The sequence below is a fragment of the Haliaeetus albicilla genome, chromosome 23 (genome assembly GCF_947461875.1).
Source record: "Haliaeetus albicilla chromosome 23, bHalAlb1.1, whole genome shotgun sequence".
NCBI classification, from domain to species: Eukaryota; Metazoa; Chordata; class Aves; order Accipitriformes; family Accipitridae; genus Haliaeetus; species Haliaeetus albicilla.
In genome coordinates this window covers 15,760,806-15,780,872 of record NC_091505.1, presented here as the reverse complement: position 1 = coordinate 15,780,872, position 20,067 = coordinate 15,760,806, and the positions used below count along the sequence as shown (strand labels likewise).

General features: G+C 47.1%; 1 protein-coding gene and 1 long non-coding RNA gene across 3 annotated transcripts in view; one reads left to right on the top strand and one right to left on the bottom strand.

Annotated features, from left to right (window-relative positions):
- LOC104320748 (interleukin-13 receptor subunit alpha-2) overlaps positions 1-13,193 on the top strand; it is a 14,390-nt gene extending 1,197 nt beyond the window's left edge. Inside the window, 10 exon segments of the mRNA XM_069811358.1 lie at positions 92-237; positions 239-266; positions 3,369-3,520; positions 6,457-6,610; positions 7,071-7,191; positions 8,808-8,992; positions 10,116-10,273; positions 11,073-11,217; positions 11,884-11,986; positions 12,871-13,193. Coding sequence (XP_069667459.1) covers positions 92-237; positions 239-266; positions 3,369-3,520; positions 6,457-6,610; positions 7,071-7,191; positions 8,808-8,992; positions 10,116-10,273; positions 11,073-11,217; positions 11,884-11,986; positions 12,871-12,913 — 1,235 coding nt within the window. The 3' untranslated portion in view covers positions 12,914-13,193.
- LOC138690731 (uncharacterized) lies at positions 4,627-16,835 on the bottom strand. Of its 2 annotated transcripts, XR_011329503.1 has the most exons (3): positions 16,464-16,835; positions 16,273-16,373; positions 4,627-7,730 (listed from the first exon to the last, which is right to left on the bottom strand). It is a non-coding gene; the product is annotated as an uncharacterized lncRNA (long non-coding RNA). The 2 variants fall into 2 exon arrangements; XR_011329502.1 differs by having other exon boundaries at positions 16,273-16,835.
- Between the last annotated feature and the right edge of the window lie 3,232 nt (positions 16,836-20,067).

The following is a 20,067-nucleotide window of genomic DNA, read 5'->3' as shown; positions in this document are numbered from 1 at the left end:
AAGGCACTTGTTGTCAGTGCTCACCCTGCAGAGGGAATGCCAGGGCCCCACCGATGTGCTGAAGCCTTTCAACACTGCTTTATTTCTCCAGCCTCCTTGCACACGTGCTGCAGGACTGCTTTTCTGATGCCACACACCTTCCAGCAGGAATCCCTGCCGTCCTACCTCGGAATGGCTCTCCGGTGGCTTTACATGCTCTCCGTGGTGCTGGTGTGGGGCTGCGTGGTGTCCGTCGTCCTCCTCCTCCTCCTCCTCCCACACCACAGGTAAAACCCGGCGTGTTGTTCGCGTTGCTGCATAACGTAGGCTTCACATTAACTGGGGCCCTTTATGAAGTTAGTCCTTCAACTGAAGCTTTTCTTGTGTGTGTTACAGCAAGTAAGTGGCTGATTTATAAACCTGTAATCAATTGTGTAAATATATTGTGTGTTTAGTGGATATTTTTCTGAGTAACTTCAAAAGGACCAGAAGCTGCCTTTGGTATATTGTTTGATATAGAGTTATTAAATATAAATACCACGTGGATACATAAATGCTCCTGAATGTGGTTCCAGACAAACAGACTGTGCTAGGTGTAAGAAATGCAAGTCTTATCCATAACTGGAGAATAATACTTTCTTCTAAAAAAATACTGCTTTGCAAGCTATGATCCATGGCAATGGCACTTCAAGCACCCTTTGCTTCAAGCCCTTGAGCACCTCTTTGCTGTACTGCACCTGCCAGCCCTTTTGGCCCTCTGGGAGCTGGGACTTTGCACCCAAAAGCTTTTCTTCTTCAGAGAGATGGTGAGTAGATCTGGCCATCCCTGCTGCAGCTGCTGCATGGTGGAGAGGTGAAAACTTGGCCAGGAGGGCACTGAGAGGCTCCTGTCCTGCCAGCCAGCATGCATAGAAAGCTGCCAGCAAACGTGCCGCTGCCACGCCAAGCAAAGCAGCATTGCCTTTAAAATGGGCTTCTCAAAACACAGAAGTTGCCTGCACCTCTCTGACCATCACAGAGAAGTGCAGACATAGAAGATATGGGGAGCACGTGGCAGGCTGCCATTTTTCCACTGGCAAAATAGGCAGAAAATAGCAAACCTGCCTGCTGCTTGTACCACATAAGGCACGACATGGCATGGGGCTAGGCAGCGGGAGGCAGCTGGGGATAAGCAGGCAGTTCGTCATCAAAGCTGCGATGTTCGAGTGAGTGTGCATGGCAGCCAGGAGCGGGTGGCCATGAGGGCTGTGGCTGTCTAGCCAGCACATCACTACCTGACTCACCACCATGCAAATCAGGTAGAGAAGTTGTTGGGTGTTTTTTCCTCAAGAAACATTCAGGAGCAGCTTTCCTTCAAGACTCAGTAACAAACCAGAGTATTTCTAGTCCTGTGTTCTGTATGAATGATGTGAGTGAAGCTGGTTTGTCATGTAATATTGAAACTGCAGGAAGCAGTGCTGACATTTAAAAAACAATCAAATTCTAGAACGCAAGCCACATCCCAGAAAGAAGCTTTGCCATTCCTTCTGAAATCCATTCAAAAATTATTTTGCAAGAACTGCTGTTTACAGTTGCAATTGTTTTGAAAAAATAATACTGTCTTGTTCAAGCTCAGGATGGAAACTTTCCAGTAAGAAATTCTGGTTTTGACCAATCTAAACCTCTCTTGACAGCTTATTACCAGGCCCATGACAAAGGCTAGTAGCTTTTTGCTTCCTTGTTTGCATAGCTGCAAGGCTCAGCATTTATCCACTCAGGAGGAGCTTCCTGAGCGCAGGCGAGTCCAGCTTGCAGCCCTGGCAGCAGATCTCCTCGGCCAGCCTGTTATGGAAATTACGTGTGCCAGCCACCATAACAGGGTTCGACTCTAGGACATGGTGCGCTCGCGATGTGGAAACCTTCCCTCGTGCCGGCCCTGGCAGGCCCTCAGCCCAGGCTGGCTGGTGGGAGGAACACCCCTTCTTCGCCTTCTCTCCCTTCCCTCCTTGGCATGGCTATAAATGGCCTTTCTGGATGAGCCACTCAGTCATGTTTTAGCAGCTGCAGGTCTTCAAGTGCCATTCCCACAGGCTTGCTGTCCCCCACGCTGCTTATCCCTCTCCTGGATCCTTTGCATGTTTGCCAAGACCCAGGAGGTGAGTGAGATGCCCTCACCTCACCCCTACCTCTGATGGTCACCAAAAGCCCAGCTTGAGCTCTCTTTGCACAGGCAGAGCTGCCTGTGCCCCTATTCCCCCTCCTCTGCTCGTGCTGGAAAATCTGTGCCTGTCGTAGCATAGCGAGATCAGACCCTCGCCTCCTGCAGGAACATGGGGCTGCTGAATACAAGATGTCGCACATGCAGGGCCATGCCCCATTGCCCCTGGCGCTGGAGCAAGCCCACCACCACCCTCTTGAGTCCAGGCTGCATTCATGGGACTCACAGCTGGTGGGAGTGTTTTACTTACACAGAAAAATAGAAAAAAAATCTAGTTTTTCTCCAAATTATTGTAGTCTATTGTTTCTTGCCCCAGCACCCCCCTAAATACATTGACATGATATCTTACTTTGCCATCTAACGTAACAACAAATCTCCCATGGAGCTTTTCATGCTGGGTAAAGTGGGATCTTAAGACTGCTGCCTAAGGTGTGTTTCATTTGGGAAAGTTTCCTTAGAAGCAAAGTGAATGACAGGTCCATACAGAGCTGGGCTTTTAGGAAGCATGTCTTAGTACAGAATTCATCCATAATATGTGCTGATTTATTAACATATGGCAGCACCTTACAATAGCTTAATAAAAGCCAGATTGACTGTAAAAGCACATTTTTGTATAGCAACTCTCTGCTTTTCTGCTTCTGCATGGGTTTTGTCTTGTTTTTTCATTAATCTTCAATATACTTGAAAGGAATATTTAAAGAAATATGGGTGATTTGTGTCTGTTACAGTTCAGGAATATAAATTTCCCTGACAGCATGCTGTGATCTGTCATTCTATGTTGGTGTATGTGCTGAATACAATGTTTGCAAGGATACTTGTCCTGACAGTGGTAAACATTAGGAGTTAAAAGTAAGCAAATACAGGACTTGAAAGGTCATCCCAGAACAGTAGTTTTGCTTAAAACATCTTGAAAGAGTGTCAATTGAAAGAGCGTGGCATTCTTTGTGTCTTTCAATGGTCCTTGAGTGTTTCCTCTGAGCATCAGCAAAAACTGGGTTTTGGGGGGTAGACAGGAGTACAGCTTATGTCTGTTTGTTGAGAACAGGCTATTAAGTAGCCAGGGCTGGACCTGGACCAGCAGTGCTTCCCTCCACATCCAGCAGCTGCATTTGTCATCTCCTCAAATGTCACAACTTTTTTTTTTTCTTTACATTGACACTCTGTTTTACCCTCTGCTTTGTTTTCAATGTAGTTGCTCCTCCACAAGACCTTCAGATCACTGATCCTGGACTCTTAGGTTCTCTCGATATAGAGTGGAAACCTCCAACCAATGTACAAACCTTCAGTGAATGCACAGTAAAATACAGGTTTGAATACCGCAATGCTGGTGACAGAGACTGGAAGGTAAGACAAAGCACGGTTTACTCCTCTTAAATCCAGGCTATTGTTCTGCCTTTAGTTTCTGCATAGGTTTATGTTTGCATTTGAAGGAGAAGTGGTACCAAAACAGTTCCAGCTTTCCATGAAAAAGCCAGACTGTTCCAGTTATTTGAATCTTTTGCCAGATAAGAATGTGTTTCAAAATGTAACAGCAGCAGCAGCCAGAGATGGGGCTATTTCTGTCAGAGGGTGTGGTGCTTGCTGCCAAAAATAATCCAATAATATTTGGTAGCATTCTTCATTGTAAAAGGCACTGCATGTTTTAGAAAGTCTTTATGGGGCTTGAACTGAAACGCAGTGTCAACAGATCCTTAGGGATGCAAAGTGGTGAATAAATGAAAGATTAAATTTAATTAATTAGCCTAATGCTCTAACATTCCCTTTATCCAGAAGGGTGTTTCTAATTACCATTTACTTTTGTCTTTTAGATATGTTGACTCTAACTCAGCTCTATGATAAAATTGTCAGTCTTCTCTCGTTGATGTGTAGCAGCACAATAGCAGACAGGCACAGTACAGGAAGGGTTGTAGGAATGTATTTTGGGAGTGCTTGGAAGATGAAAGCTGCTGCAGGATTAGGAAGGTAAATGGAGTGGGGAGAGGAGAAACACATCAGTAAGCTGTTTGGTTGGCACAAGGTACTGAGGAACACATGAAAAAAATGCTGAGGATGTCCCCCAACAACCCAAAATACAGACTGGTGTCCTCAAAGAAAGGGAGGATTTTTGCACAATCCTGAAGCAGGCGTGCTAGACAGCTTGCCAACTCCAGAGACCAGGGAGAGAGAGAAGGAGCAGTCACACTGGGTTAGCAGTGCTGTGGATCCCAGCCTCTTGCTGTGAACGGTTTCGGCATGCCCTGCATGAGCTGGTCATCCGCTTCATCCGCACAAGGCAGCAGAGCCAAGGCTGTGTCACGGTTTCCGCCCAGCCGGCACCATGAAGCCACTCACTCACTCCTTCCGCCCCAGGTGGATGAGGAGGAGAAAATATAAAGAGAAGCTTGTGGGTTAAGACAACGACAGGGAGGATCACTCGCCAATTATAGTCACGGGCAAAACACAGACTCAACTTGGGGAAAAAAACAAAATCAATTTAATTTGTTACCATTCAAATCAAAGCAGGATAATGAGAAGTAAAACCAAACCTTAGAACACTTTCCCCCATCCCCTTCCTCCTTTCCAGCTCAACTCCACTCCCAGATTCTCTCCCTCCTCCCCTCCAGCAGCGCAGGGGGACAGAGAATGGGGGTTGTGGTCAGTTCATCACACATTGTCTCTGCTGCTCCTTCCTCCTCAGGGGGAGGACTCCTCACTCTTCCCCTGCTCCGGCGTGGGGTCCTCCCTGGGCTGCAGGTGGGCATCTGCTCCCCCGCTCCCCTCCACGGGCTGGGGGGGGACAGCCTGCCGTCTCACTGTGGGCTGCAGGGGCATCCCCTCCTCCGGCACACCTCCTGCCCTCCTTCTTCACTGACCTCAGTATCTGCAGAGGGGTTCCTCTCACATTCCAATCTCCTTCCCCACTGCAGGTTCCCCTTCTTAAATCTGTTCTCCCAGAGGCACTACCACCATTGCTGATGGGCTCAGCCTTGGCCAGCAGCGGGTCCAACCTGGAGCTGGGGAAGCTTCTAGCAGCTTCTCATGGGAGCCACCCTTGCAACCCCTTCCCCCCAACCCAAAGAGGCTGCCAGGCTGTGCTCAGCTACACACAAACAGGTTTTGGCCCAGCCATCCCATGGGAACCTGCAGAGGTGGAAGAGCAGGGTACCTCCCATGCTGTTTCAGCTATGATTTGTAATTGCAAGAGCATGGAACAAGGCTCTTTGACCTGACATCAGTCATGACGCACATCACTCTCCAAGCCACACAGCAGTGTGCAGCTGTGCAGATTCTTCTATGATGATTTTAACTAGGATTTAAAAAGCACAGAGGAAAAAAAAATGCAGCTTTATAAAACAATTCCATAAATCACATGTAATAAAAGTATCTTATACAAGGCAGATCTAAAAAAGTAGAAAAGTACACCTCTGGTACCTTGCCAAAACCTTGACCCCAGTTAAGGTCGCAAAGAAGAGTCAGTCTGAAAAAAAATCCATGGGACATCAGTGGAAGCAAGAGTCATCAATGTCTGTTAGAAACACATGGCTCAACATGGCTCTTTCTTACACTCCAGGACTGCTGACAAAAAGCTTGACTGTGGGCTGTGCCGTTGCAGTTCTTGCTGCAGCACATGTATGCATTTTACGGCACATTACTTCTCTCCTGCTTGGGCTAATGCGACACCTTCTCCTTCTCGTCATTTGTTGTAACTCTTGCCAACAACTCTTGTTATTTTTCCCTTGCGTAAAGTAAGGGGGAGTAAGTCTGAGGGGGAAAAAAAAAAAGAAATACCTTTAGAGGCGCTGCTCAAAAAGTCCCACAAAGGGCTAAGCCCAACGGCATGCAGCGGTGAGCCTGCACTGCGCTGCCTGGCTGCTGCTCCGTGCTCGCAGGGTGTGGTTGTGCTTCCCGTGGGAACCATCAGTTACAAGACTCTTTCTTCCTTCTGTTTCTGATTACCTCACGTCACAAACAAGTGCCTGTTATCTGGATTTACAGTGGTCTCCTCGCCAGACCCTCGCCGGTGCTCCTGGCTGGTGGGGATCCCTTGAACCACAGTCTGCTCTGTCTTGTCATTGCTGGTGTCCTGTGAGGTGGAGCGACTCAAAGCCAGTGAGGCTGGGCAGAGCAGGTGGTACAAGAGTGCTGGAGAAGCACTGGGCACGAGAAGCAGGACAGAAATGTAAAGAACCATTAAAGCACACAAATGAGCCTACTCACAGCTAGAGCAGGAGCAATGGTAGCTAATTCTGCAGTCCACTTAGTGACAAAAGAGGTGCTTATAAAGTCTGTCTTTCAACCAGGTTATTTTTACTAGGAAGCTAAAATTCAGAGTTGGATTTGACCTCAGCAGGACTGCTGAAGTGAAGGTGCAAACACTGCTGGAAGGACGGTGTACTGATGATGTGGAGGTGCAAAGTGACTGGATTTATGCTACCTTTCAGGTCCCATTGCAAGGTTAGGAGCAGCCTTCAGCACCTGGTGTAGTTTTGCACTTTGCATGAGCCTGTTGCATGAACCATTGCTGGCCTGAGGGTTGCTGGGTGGATAAGCCATTGCAGGGCTTGTTGAAGTATAAGACACCAGAGCATCTCTGCTTCCACTGGCTGTGGTTGTGGTTACTGGATCCTTGGGGCTCATTTCCCTCTGCCCGTACCCTGGCTCTGCTGGGTTGCCCTGCACGAGCTCCATGGCTGAATGAAAAGGTCAGTTATGCATCTTTCTGCTCTAGGTACAGTGAACTGGCTGTTATAGGAAACAGAGCACTTGGCAGCAAAACTAATAATGGTGACTGGCCTTTTCTTTTGCTTTTTTGTCTTTCAACTGCAGCACAATTGTTCAAAGATGTAAAATGATATTTCTGCTGGGCCTGACTGGTACATTGCTAAATAGTGGTTATTTCCTTCTCATTTGACAGGAAAACTGGAATCAGAGGTTCAGAATTTTCACTGTGTCTATCATGACTGGGAATACCTCAAGTGCACTTGGCAACCAGGTCTCCTCGCTCCTCATGGCGTACATTATGGGCTATATTATTGGTATGTCTCAGCAAAATAGAAAAACATTCAGGCAGCAATCAAGTGAACGTCTCAGGCAATGCTATTACATGATCCACCCAGAATGAGCAGAAATAATGCACCAAGCAACATGTGCCTTTGGGCAAGGAAATACCAAATCCCTGCTTCCTTTCTTAAAATCAGGCTCGTGCTGACCTTCTACAGGGAGTGCCTTCTCCCTTCCTCTTTTGCCTTTTATTCACACCCGTGGAGTGGTTTCTGCATGTTGTCCATCACGAAGCCTTGTGCTTTCCCTTTGCTGAACATACCTGGATCATTCTGGCTGCACATTTCCCTTGATCACAGTGCATGTATCTCTATAAGATAGGATTCAGCAGGAGGGTACCAAGCTCAGTGAAACCTATACAAAGAGCAGGGCTTCTTGGCAACTAACAGTTTTAGTCTTCAAATATATTTTCATAGCCTTAGCACATTTCATACAAGCAAACATGCTGCCGAAAGGTAGTAATAATGCATGTTTCTCAGTCATTTCTTTTATACTGTTGCCTGATGATTCTGTTCTGCAAGAAAAACAAAGCCAGACTTAGTGGTTTCGGGCAAAGTAAATGCTGTATTTGTGCTTCAATTGCTATGACACTATGGTAAGGATGACTAGTTAGGAAATCATTGGGTTTCACACCTTTGGGCTACGTGTAGAAAATCATAGTTGCTTTTTAAAAAGAGTTTCCATGTAACTCTTGGAAATAGTCTTCAAAGCAGAAACACTGATTTAAAAACATTTTGCTAACTACAAAGGTCTGCTTGAAGGAAACCATGGAAATTCATGATTTGTTCCTTAAAAAAAACCCCCAAAACCACAAAAAAAATCCCCAGCAAACCCACCCTTAAACTGCCTGTAACAAAACCAGGCACTAACCAGCAGGAGTCTTAAAAGGTAATATGAAACACCACTTAGTACTTCCAGGACAGGGCCAGCAGCTAAGCTTTGGGGAGTGGCCCCCAAAGACAGGAGGCAGGTTGAGAGGATCGGGTTGTGGTTGCACATTAGCTAATAACCAGCAGAACCCTTCCTCGCTCCCACCCCTGGGTTTCCATTACATGTCCATGTAGATGCATGGGACCTACGAGCAATCAGCTACAGCAGCTCATTAACCCTCATTACATTCATGGGACATGTCACCTGCCACAAACCGCTGCATTTTGGCTTGGGAGGAGACCTTTCTGCAGTTCCAGAGTTGGCGGCTGATGCTGCCGTAAGTGCCGCATGGGAGGATGGCTGTCTCTGTGAGTAGGGGCCAGATCCTGCCCCGGCTTCACTCACACAGTGGCACCTCATGAGGCCTCTTGTGCTCCAGCAATGGGCATGGGGAGAGGCTGACACAGCCTACAAACCAACCTGGGAAGCCATCTGTGCATATTATTTTGGTTTTTTTCTTCTCCCCACACTTTTCCCATAGCAGTAGTCCAGGTGACAGATGCATAACACTGTGCTTTGGATCACTTGTGAAAGGCAAAGTGTGGGTAAGATATAGGCAATACTCGAGACAGGTCCAATCTTAAAAAAAGGCCTTATCCAAGTAGTGACTGCCATTTCTGTGTTTATTTTTTTTCTTTCTGTTTTCCTAATACATTGCTAGGTACGAGGGACTGAGCCATGCAGTGCAGTGTGATGACTATATTCAGGATCATGATATAAACATCGGCTGCGTATTGCAAAATCTGAGCCAGGCAGAATATAAGGATCTGAGCATTTGTGTCAATGGTTCAGCAGCAGCCACTCTGCTACGGCCGTTGTATGTCACCCTTCGCCTTCACAACCTAGGTAACACTGGCAGGAAAGCACTGGGGCTCTTTCTGGGGACCCGCATGGCCACCACGAACCCAAGGCTCACGTCTTGCACAAGGGGGCTCAAACAAATGTGTGCTCTTGTAGATGGGTGGCTGTAATGTGTCTGGGTGGATTTCCCCCTGGAGAAGGGACTGTGGCATGTGCCACACAGGACTTCAGTTTCCAGCAGTGGTTGCAAGTGAGCACCACCACTCAGCACGCACCCTGGAGGATCAGTGGGTGCCTCCAAGTGCTGTGCTTGGCAGCTGGACAACTCGGGACATAAATGGTCTGCTGGGCAGATGGCAGAGCAGCTATGGGGTTTTTGGCTCTAGCAGCACCACCACAGAGGTGGCTTCATATACTCCTGCTGGAACTGAAACCACTGCTCCGCTCCTGCAACCACAGGAGAGATCTTTGGGATTTTCTGTTCAAACCAAGCTAAGGGCTGGGGAGAATTGAGTGCAAGGTGTGATGGGGGTCTGCCAGAGCAAAAGTGGATTTCAAACCCATCAGAGACAGGGAAAGGAAGCAAAACACAGCATGACGTATAACCCAATATATGCACTCTTTATTATGGGCACTTACCATGCTGATGCATTTACCCACATGTAAATGCCAGAGGGATAAATAGCTAGTCCTCCAGCTAAGCCACTGGGCTAATAAGCAGGATTTCTGCATTCAATTAGTGCTGCCATGTGCTTCATGTGTGGTTTTCAGCATCTGGCATGAACCAGAGCCTCTCCTGGGATGCAGAGAGCATCAGGCCAACACTGTTGCAGTGTCTTACTGCAGGGGCCAAGGCTGCCCTCGCAGCGCCAGGGCGCAGTGGTGCCAAGCACAGCACTCACACCCCAGCATTTTAAAACCCCTGCACCGCAGCTCAGAGCAATGGACCTAGCCCAGCCCACGTGTCACGTTAAAATAAAACTACTACCCTCCAGCCTCAGTGACATCCTGCTCCTGCAGCATCATGGCTGATAGCAATGGGAGCTCAGAAAACCCATCAACAGGGAAAAGGGCCAGGGGTTGGCAGTGATTAACTGAAGCCTTTCCCACCAGAAGCTGTTCGATTGCACCGCCTGACCGTCTCTCTTTGTGTTCCCTGCCCCCCCAGCAAAGCCCTCGCCCCCGAAGCAGCTGGTGGTTTCCATGTCGGCATCTGAGGAGCTCCACGTGGCGTGGGGCCCGCCGGGTGGCGAAACGCCGCCCCAGTGCCTGGAGTACGAGGTTCAGCTGGCAGAAGATCTGGAGGAGGCCAAGGCTGCCTGGGCGGTAGGGACGCACGCGCTGTGCCGCAGGGAGGGGGTTCGGGGTGGGGGGCCCTGCCTGATGGCCGGCAGCGAGGAGGCACACCGGAAAACTGGGGTTCGCACTGAGTTGCAGATGGGGTGTTAGCTACCCTGTGCACGGACTGTGCAGAGACATTATCTGGTGCTGACCAGCTGCTCCATTGTACGTGCTCCTACTTAACACCCTGACCTCCAGCCGCAGCATTTGCTTTAGCAGTAACACATCCCAGCATGAGTCTCTGAGCAATTGCTTTCTCAGGCCTCCAGCCTGTTATCTCAGAAAGCTGTCATCATGGAAATGGTGATGATGGTCCAATGAAACTATAATTCCAGTCTCTCCAAAGAAGTGGCCTGGGACACAACATGTCTTTTATGCATGGTGCTTTTTCCTTGTGCATTATCCAGGTGCAGTTTTGATAGCAAAAATGGCAAGAACTAATTAATCATAGGGGGCATCTGAAGGAAATTTTTTCTTTTAGTGCTATATTCTACACGAGTCGTCTTAGCTAATTTAATGAAAGATTCCATAAATTAACAGGCAGAAATGGCAACATACACGATGGTGCCTCCCAGAATGTATGTATTTTCAGATTCATCTCCATTGTCATCTTCTTGGCATTAGCTGGTCCAAAACTATTATGAAATCATTTAAAACTGCCAAAACATAATCCAAGGGTTTGCAGAGCCTGGAGATTATGTTCAGAAACATCTGGCCATGCCAGAGAACTACTGGTGGTGACATGTAATTCCTTGACATTTGTTCTCTCTGTTTTGTTTCTCAGTCTGTGTCAACCCAAATGGAGACCGCTTTAACAATTTCCAGAGCAAATCAAAGCCACATTTCATGTGTTCGTGTCAGGGGGAGAACAAATATTTTCTGTGCTGACCAGGGCTTTTGGAGTGAATGGACGCAGGAGTGTTTCTCTGGTATGGAATCCAAAGTAACCAGCATTTCTTTTACATCCTTTATAAAGCTTGTTTGGGACCAAGTGCCAGTGGCTACCATGAGCATCTGCTGGTGTCCAGCACTGGAGCTGGGATCCTGGTTTAGTTACAGTGTCAACCTACTGCAGCACAGCCATTCCTACAGCTTTGCATCTCCAGTGCACTTAGCTGGCGAGCCCCAAAATATTAATGCTTCTGCACCAGCACCTTTCCCCGCTGCACAAAGACAGCTGTGATGGAGGAGTGACTGCTTTGCAAGAGAGGGCACGTTACTCGGTGTCTCTCCACAGGGCATCCTCCTGGCTGCCCCACACTACGGATCAGCACCTTTGCACCCCATAGGCTCTATAGGGCTGTCCCTGTGTGCACTGGCTCTGCTGCAAGGTGCAGAAGGCAGGGAAGAGTAACATAGTGGTGCCTACATATGTATGCAGGATATATGTTACGCTGAAGGAGTATGTTACCCGATACAGTAACATATACCTGGATCTATCTGTAATAAATAAATAAATAAATAAATAAACAAAGAAAGAAAGGGTAACAAATGTGGACACACTGAGTTTGCATCTGAGCCCAAGCTTTGTAAGAGGTAATATGACCCGTTCTGGAAGCTAGCATTTTTTTATTTGCTGTCATTTATCTTTGCAGTGTCCAGAAAAGAGGACAAGCAGCTATTTATCCTCATTCCAGTCATTCTGAGTTTGTCAAGTAGCCTCGTAATATTTATGTTGATTGGCCAGTGCAAGAAAAGGTAAGCACCAAGGCAGCCTGTTCATGCAATGTGCTTTTATGTGGGTGTCTCAGACTACAGTTAGAAATTAAAACGTATTAAATATTAAATGCCAAATGTTAATAGACACCAAACAACAGTTTATTTTGAGGAAACAACCTTGTAAGTGTGGCTGTTCCTGATATGAAATGCCTTACAACAACCCATAAACTCACAGCAGAGACCCAAATCCTGCTCATGCGACCTCAGACTTCTGTTAAATGCAGGAAAGTTACTTGCATGCACAGCAGCATAAATAGTAGCATTATCTTGCCCCAAACCACTCACGCAGCAGAGATTTGTAGTGGCTGTGTTAAAGAAAAGCCATTTTTATGGGCTAAGGCCTCATTCTCTTTGTGCTCCCATCCCAGTTATTTGCATTCATGTCAATGACGGCACATGAGGAAAGCAGATGAAGTGGATGAATTTGCCCATATCCAAATTATTGGTATTGATAACATTTTCTTCAGGTCTGAAGGATCACTTAGAGAGAACCGATCCCCTAGTACTGATAACTTATCTTTTCCTTATGACCGTATAGCGTAAGCAAGTAGATGATAGCTTTTCTAATATGCCTTTTAAGGCATCACTGATGAAGGAGAACTGGTTATAGAAATACCTGTGTGTTGTCCTCAGAGACTTGGTAGTTGAATGCATGGAGACACACACTCCATCTTTGTTTTGTATCCACCTTTCAAATGTTTTGATTTATGAAATTGGAACAAAGTGTAGATGCTAGCAAGAAAACTGTGGAAAGCGAATGCTTCCTGCATTGCCACTCGGATGCAGCGATGTGTGATGAGGATGCTGCAGTGTGTCCCCAGCTGACTCTTAGTGCTGGGAATAACAGTCTGTGCCCATTTCAGATCCCCAGCAGGAAAGCCATTGCATGCATCTGTGGGATGCTAACTCTGCTTGCGACTACCATACTACTTGTGTTTGATGGATTGCTCTTAGAACATCATCCCAAGGACAGCTGAGAAGCCCTGAGCTTTCTATAGCCCACGTGGGTCTTCTCTACCTGCTTCCACTAGCGGGGCTTGTTGTTGCAAGTCGAGTCCTCAGCGGGCTCAGGAAAACATTGGAGGAGTTTTAAACTGACTCTGGAGTGAGCCATTTCTGGTAACAGGACAAGGGAGAAAAAGGAGGCAGTGGAAACTGCCATGAATAAAGATAACATGTTCCTCTGTGGGTTTGGTTTTTTTATTTAAGGACTCTAGAAATCTGTCAACAGGACACACACTGAAGGGCAGCACCTCACTCACAATGCTAGGTACAAACGCCTGCATCTAGCCACTGTACCCCACCTCGCTCTCACCACATCTTCCTAGCTCCCAAATACTCAGTCTGCTGAGAGCACCTGAATGCTGAATGTGAGCTCTGTGAACTGTTTATTTCGTTAACCGATATGCCTTATATGTTGCAAAGCTGAAGTGGGGAGGCCTGGAGAGAAACTTTTGCTGTAAAAAGGCATGATCACAGCTACTGCAAAGGACAGATGCTTCAGAGAAGTGAGGGTTACTCTGGCAAAGACAGTGTGGGAACTTCTCTAGGAAGCTGGCACTGGTACTAGAATTCAATGAAGGACCCAAGATGTCTCTCAGCACCATGTATTCAGCTGATGAGATTGCTGACTGATTTTTAAGGAAGCATTCTTTATGATGATGATAAAAAAATTTAAAAAAGGTCAGCATTAGATGAGACACTGTCCTCCAAGCCCATTCTGGGTTTTTTTGGTCAAAGAACTAACCAACTAAAACCCAGAGGTTTAGTGTGCTTTCATTTCATCTGAACAACCCAGAAAGCATATTTTCTTGCAGAAGCATTTATTCAAACTGGGAATTTCTAGTGAACAGTGGAAACTCAGTGAGAAAATCAAGTTTGCGTCAATCAGCTATGTAAAAAGCCATGCTAATCCAATCAACACAGCAAGTGCTGTCTTACACATCCAACTGCAAAATTATTCAGTCACTATCAGCTGCTTCCACTGCTAAATGGGCAACAACCCAACATTATTTGGGGAGCAACCAAAGGAGGAGAGCACCAGAAAAAAAATGGTCTATGCACAGACTGGAGCAGAAATGAAGTTTCCTGGCTGTTGTTATTTTGATGAGACACAACCTCTGCCTCTACTGTCTCCTGGGGCTTCTGGCCAGCCAGCATGGGATGACTTTACATTTAAAAATACCCATAAGCATGCAACAGGCATTGAAATACTGTGTTTTACGTTGATGAATGCAGCACATTAGAATTGGAGAAGGGAGCTGGACTTGCAAGGCACTGACTGATCTAACACAGTAGGCAAAAGGAAGCAGGAATAAAGCTGGCTTGGCCCAGAAGCAGCGCCCCACCCCAACTTAGGGACACTCGGCCTGCAGACATCTCCAAAACATGCTCATCAGAGCAATTCAAGGGAATGCATGGTTCATACAACAGGCCAGATGCAGGAGGCTCAGGACAGCATTTCCTCCTCTGTGTGATGGGAGAGAGCAGTTCTTTGGTTGGTGCCCTCCTGCCAGGTGCAGAGAGTCCCCCTCCTTCCCCCTCTGGTCTCCAGCGGGATTTTTGCAGTGACAAGGGGCACAGCCCTTCACCACAGCTGCCCCTGGCTGGCACAGCGCAAATATTTTGCTCTGACTTGCTCTGGAGGCTGGCCTGTGTGTGCCTCCCTGCAGAGTGATAGGCCATCAGGGCAGGGCAATCTCTGGGAGGACCAAGCCTGGATGTGCTGCTCTGCAACACCACGTGAGCAGAGATGCTCAGCCAAGCTTGTTCTAGGGTTTTTGGGTACTTTCAGGAACTAGAGGACTTTGGCACATACAGAACTGGGTAGCATTTGGGTTATGGGTTTTCAGAACTGCCACCAGGGCAACAGTTACTGCACTAATAATAATGGTTAAAACCAGAAAAAGCACTAGAGAAAACTGTTGGAAAGAGTCCCATTGAGATTTGCTATTACTGGAAATAACTCCTGGTAGGCCTCTGATGTTCTGCCAACCTCTTAAGAAGTTTAAACATCTACTAAAAACCACATGAGTACATTGTGAACTTCCCGCAGAGGAAAAGTGAGGAGGGCAGCTAGAGCCCACCCTGCTGCCCTGGGTACATCTGATGTGATCTCACCCATTTCACCATGTGGGAACGCTGGGCACAGGCATTTGGAGTGGGAAGAATGGTGCGGGAACCCCGGCCTCCTGGATGGGTTTAAGGTGGGTTAAAGTTTCTAGTCTAATTTTGTCCAAAAAGAGGTAAGAAGGGAAGAAGAATTAAAGAGAATGGGTGCAGGTAAGAGGTGGCAAAGGAATGGAAGTTGTACCTCTGCAGCTAGACCTCACCCCAGAAAAGATCAGAGCTATTTCAGTAACCACAAAATATAAAAGTTAGGCTGAAGCCTGCCTAGAAACCTGCCTAGTAACAGAGTGATAAATTAAGTACATCTACTTATGGTATCTGTATGCTGCAGCTTTACAGGAGTGTTTAGGTAAGGAAAGCTGGGCTTGCCCCACCACGGGGCTCCCCGCTCACCAAACTCACCCTGGCAGAGGGTCCTCGCTGCAGCAGCAAGACACCCCCACCCCCTTTCTCACAAGCAGCACATCTACAGCATGTGCAAAATTTAATCCTAATAGGTGGCCAGCTGCTAGTCCTTCCTAACATCCTGAGCCTTGCTAGAATTTCAGTATTACGCTTTTTTTGCCTGTTTATAGAATTACACTAATTATGTATTTCTTTCACACAATATTTGCATTACAGTGGTTTAATTCATTTGCTGTAGCCTGTAATTAATATTTTCAGTAAAGCACTTTCAAAATTCCTCCTTTGGCATACTCCGCTCTTATTGTTCCCTGCTCATGTCTGGGTTCCCTGGTGCTTTTACCATCTTAGCCCCACATGTCTGGTGAGGCATGTCTTTTTGCCAAACAAAGAGAACTCCTTTCCATACCCTTGAGTTTAGGGTCTTCTTTCTGTCTTTGACTGATAAAGTCTTAGAGCCATTTGTTGAAGAATAAAAAGCAACCTTTCCTACAGAGTGTTTTTTTTTTCCCTAGAGAATGTCAATACTTGTCAAACATATGAAAGCATGATCCTGTGCATGCTGCAGGGAAATGTAAAATCAATTTGCATCTGTCATATTCTAACTGCTTTGGGGAAGTAGCAAAACAGGGAAGGTGAATGCCAAGGTCTCTGAACTCACAAAATCGCCCTCCTTCTCTCACTGAGGTCTATTTCAAGCTACTAACAAGAGAATAATTTGAAAACCAGTTTACCTTCTGTTTCCTCATTTTCCATCCTTGTATTTTTTCATTTTTCTGACTGGCCTCTGAATGCAAGATTTTGAAGTGTTTCAACCACTATAACCGGCCAATGGCTGAAAGACATAAAACAAGGCTGGCACCTCTCAGCAGCTCTTTACTCCTCTTGCACTTGAGCAAATGAAAATGCAGAAGTTGTATCTCACCGGCTGAGGCATCTCTGCTGAAGTTTTCCATCCCGTACAGGCGCTAGAAACTCCATGGCCACTGGGTGTCAGCATCTGTGCTTGGACGCAGAGGAGGAGGAAAGCAGGTGCAGCATCGCTTCCGCCAGAATTCAGTATTTAGTGCATGAAAATTAAATAGAGGGGACAATGGCGCTCTCACTCTAAGATAGATGAGGTTTGTTCTTTTTGTACTGCTAAGCGGAGAAGCATCACACCTCTGCTCTATCATTCGGCGCCAGGCTGACTGCTGGGTAACATCACCCCTCATGTTTACACACCGCCATGACCATGGTTCAGTGCTGCTGCGCTGACCGGGAGCTGCGTCTCCCATGGCATGTGCCAGCCAGAAGCAGTCCCTGCCCTCCCTCCCATGCTCATGCTACCGAGCACCCACAGAAATACCCCGTCAGCTCAAACTGGAGGCTTGGCCGAGCGGGGACCGCGCCCTGCTGTATGTCCCTGCCTCTGGAATCAGCTCCTGCATCCCCCAGCAACCCTGGGTCTCAGCACCCATCCCCAAGACACTGCAGCTCTAAGGAGTACCTAGATCCTGAAAGGACATAAAGCGGCACAGCTGTTCTGGCTTCAGCTTCTAGATGTCGAGGCTTTGGGAGTGCAGTAACTAATGATATCATCTAAAACCTAAAGAGCTTCATGGGCCATGGCAGGTTTGCAGCTCACTGCCTTGTGCAGCAGGGTACATTCAAGAGCACTGTCAAGCTCTTTATGTCTATGTAGAAGCTGAATTTTCTCAGGAGGGTCTGTGGTTCTCATAGCTTCAAGGCAAACAAGTACAGCTGATGCATGTGCTTAACAAAACAATTTGAGGCAACATATTGTGGCTGAGCTGTCTGAACAGCTGAAACAGCTCTGCAAACCGTCTGTGTCAAGATCCTCTTCCGGAGTACAGAGAGATAAAATAACCAGATGAGAAACGATGGCCACCACAAGGTTTGCAACAAAACTGAGTATTCGCCTCCCTCCCCAGGCTGGTTGCCTCCTGTACGGGACTGCCGTCCAGACGTACCATGGGATTGCTCTGCTCAGGAAAAAAAAACACTATTCAGCAGTTATGCCACGAGACATATTTCAAAAAAAAGAAAACTAATTTAAAAATCCTAAACATGGTCTTGACATCTCCTTTTCTGATGGCTCTGCCCTGGAAACAACCTCAGTGTTTAAGCAGGTCACACTCCACAGAGAGCTGAGTGCAGGCACATCCTTAAGCATGGGGGTTTGACAGGCATAGTGGCAGCCCTGCTGCAGTTCCTGATCATGTATACACTCATCTCTGAAGGCAAGGAGAGCCTGCACAACATCTCTGCCTTCTCTGAGATATTAAGCATGAATATGATATGAATTAGGCTACATTGCCCTGCCTTTGCTGGAAGGTGCCCAAGTTCCTGCAGCTGCAGTGGGGGGGGTTGAGCCATGGTCATCAGCGATCATCCGCAAACTATGTTTTTTCTTTCCTTGCCTGGGAAGCTGTGAATGGAGGTGGTAAAGGCATGTCACACCTTTCGTGTGCTTGGATGTCCCAGCTTACCAAAGCACCAGGGACTTGCAGGAATCATTTTCATTTAGGAAAAACCCCAGGTAATAAATATCAGGGTTTTTTTTACAAACCAGGGAATCACCTTCCTTTAATAGAATTCACTTATCTAGGTATCTTTACGATTTTAAAACAAACAAAGGGTGGCAGAACGTTCTTCACTGGAATTCACGCAGGGGTGGAGAAAATGCATACCAAACAGAAACATGATGTTCTTGGGAGACGAAGTTCTGTATTTCAAGGCTAAAATCTGTCAACACATCAGTCCCTCACCACCCAGGCACAGGGTCAGGCTCAGAGCACTGAAGAGCTATTTATCTGCCCACATTTGGAAAAAAAGGTTGCACTGGAATGTAAGCCAGAAAAACCGAAGATGTCAAGTGCCCCATGTGAACGTGTGCCATTGTAAGTGTCCAACCATCCCCAGCTCTGTCCTGCTTCGGATCTGCTGTCGATCCGCCTGTGTGCCACCTGCTGTAGCAGTCCACAGCAATCCTTTTCTGCCAGTCTGCTTGTGCAAAACCTGATCTTCACAAGGATTGCAGCCTCCCGGCTGCCTTTGGACATGTCGACCTCCGCTCCTCAAGTGCCCTTCCCTGTGTGGCCATGACACACATGTGCAACTTCAGTAACAGCAAACAGATGCAAAGAGTGTGTTAAATCACCCGGTGCATACAGCTTTCTCCATGGAATGGCTACAGAAAATTTACATTGGAGAAGAAACCAGAGACAACACATGCAGGTTCCCATCCTACCTCTAGGTACCCAACCATCCTTTGCACCCTCACAGGGTCTGACTGCAGAGCCGGGGCCACCCAGGGAACCTGGGAGAGCCACTGTGCCTCCGAGAGGTCCCCACCTGATGGATAAAGCCCAGGAGAGAATAGTCCTAGCCTTTTATCTGATGATGTTCCAGCTCTTAACTGTTCAACTGGAAATATGTCCCAATGTTTGGGACCCTCAAATTGGTCTTGGCTGGTAGCTGCCCAGAAGTTTGTGCCCATGCTGCCAATTCACTTAGAAACACTCACACTGAGAAAACAATAACCTTGCTGCCTACCAGGTTCAGCTGAGTCCACTTTTAACAACAGAGAGCTTAAAAGGCCAACAACACAATTTATTTTACTGAAGCAAAAACATGAGGTTCCTGGCTGCACAGTTGGAAATGCAGTGACAAAGAAAAGTATTAAAAAAGTCAGACTGTGCAAGCACAAAGCAGACTCTCAGCCCTTAAAGCTGCTCACCAGTGTTTTCTCAACTACACCAGCTAATGGCAGCCCAACAGGACATTACCTCAACACTGTGTCTCTCCAGAGCAGACTGACTGGCTCCAATAATACTCAATGTCCATGAAAATGCTGTTGTGGGTAAATAAAACTTACGTGACTGCATGCAGTCAGGCTTGGGCTAGCCAAGCTGGTTGATTCTGGATGCTTCTGAGAAGGCAAATGAAATATTGCTTCAGACAATTTGGGGCTGGCTCAGGGCTAGGAACACACAGCCTTCACGATCCCCTCACTTCATATTGTCCTACTTGCAGGAGATGTACTGACTTGGCATGGCCTTGCCTGCCTTCCTCCAAAACTGTGGCATTTTTCATAGCTTTGCTAGGACTTTGAAGGACTGTAGCACAAAAACAGTGTTCTTGCTTCAAGATGTTTTTTCCTCCCACGCTTTGGGACACATCGCTGGGGAGGTCAGAGGTGCTGCCGTGCAGATGACTGGCTTGGTGCCAGAGCCCTGTCAGACAGGAGGCTGAGGACATAAGGGCTGAGCTGGGCCCTCCTGCTGTAGCCCTATAGCATAAATTCCTGCGTGAATGCAAGAGCTGAGCCCTCAATAAGCTTTTTGGTTGCCGTTACTGCTGCCTCACCAGAAAGTGCAGTCCCAGACCTGGAATCCTCCACTTGTTAGAAACCTGCTTCTAATTTCTAGTTTATTTCTGGCCCTTTTTGTATACCAGTGTTTTCCTCTAGCCTAAATAGCTCGTCTCCCTTCTTAGTCAGAACAAGCACTCCCTGATGTCCTGAT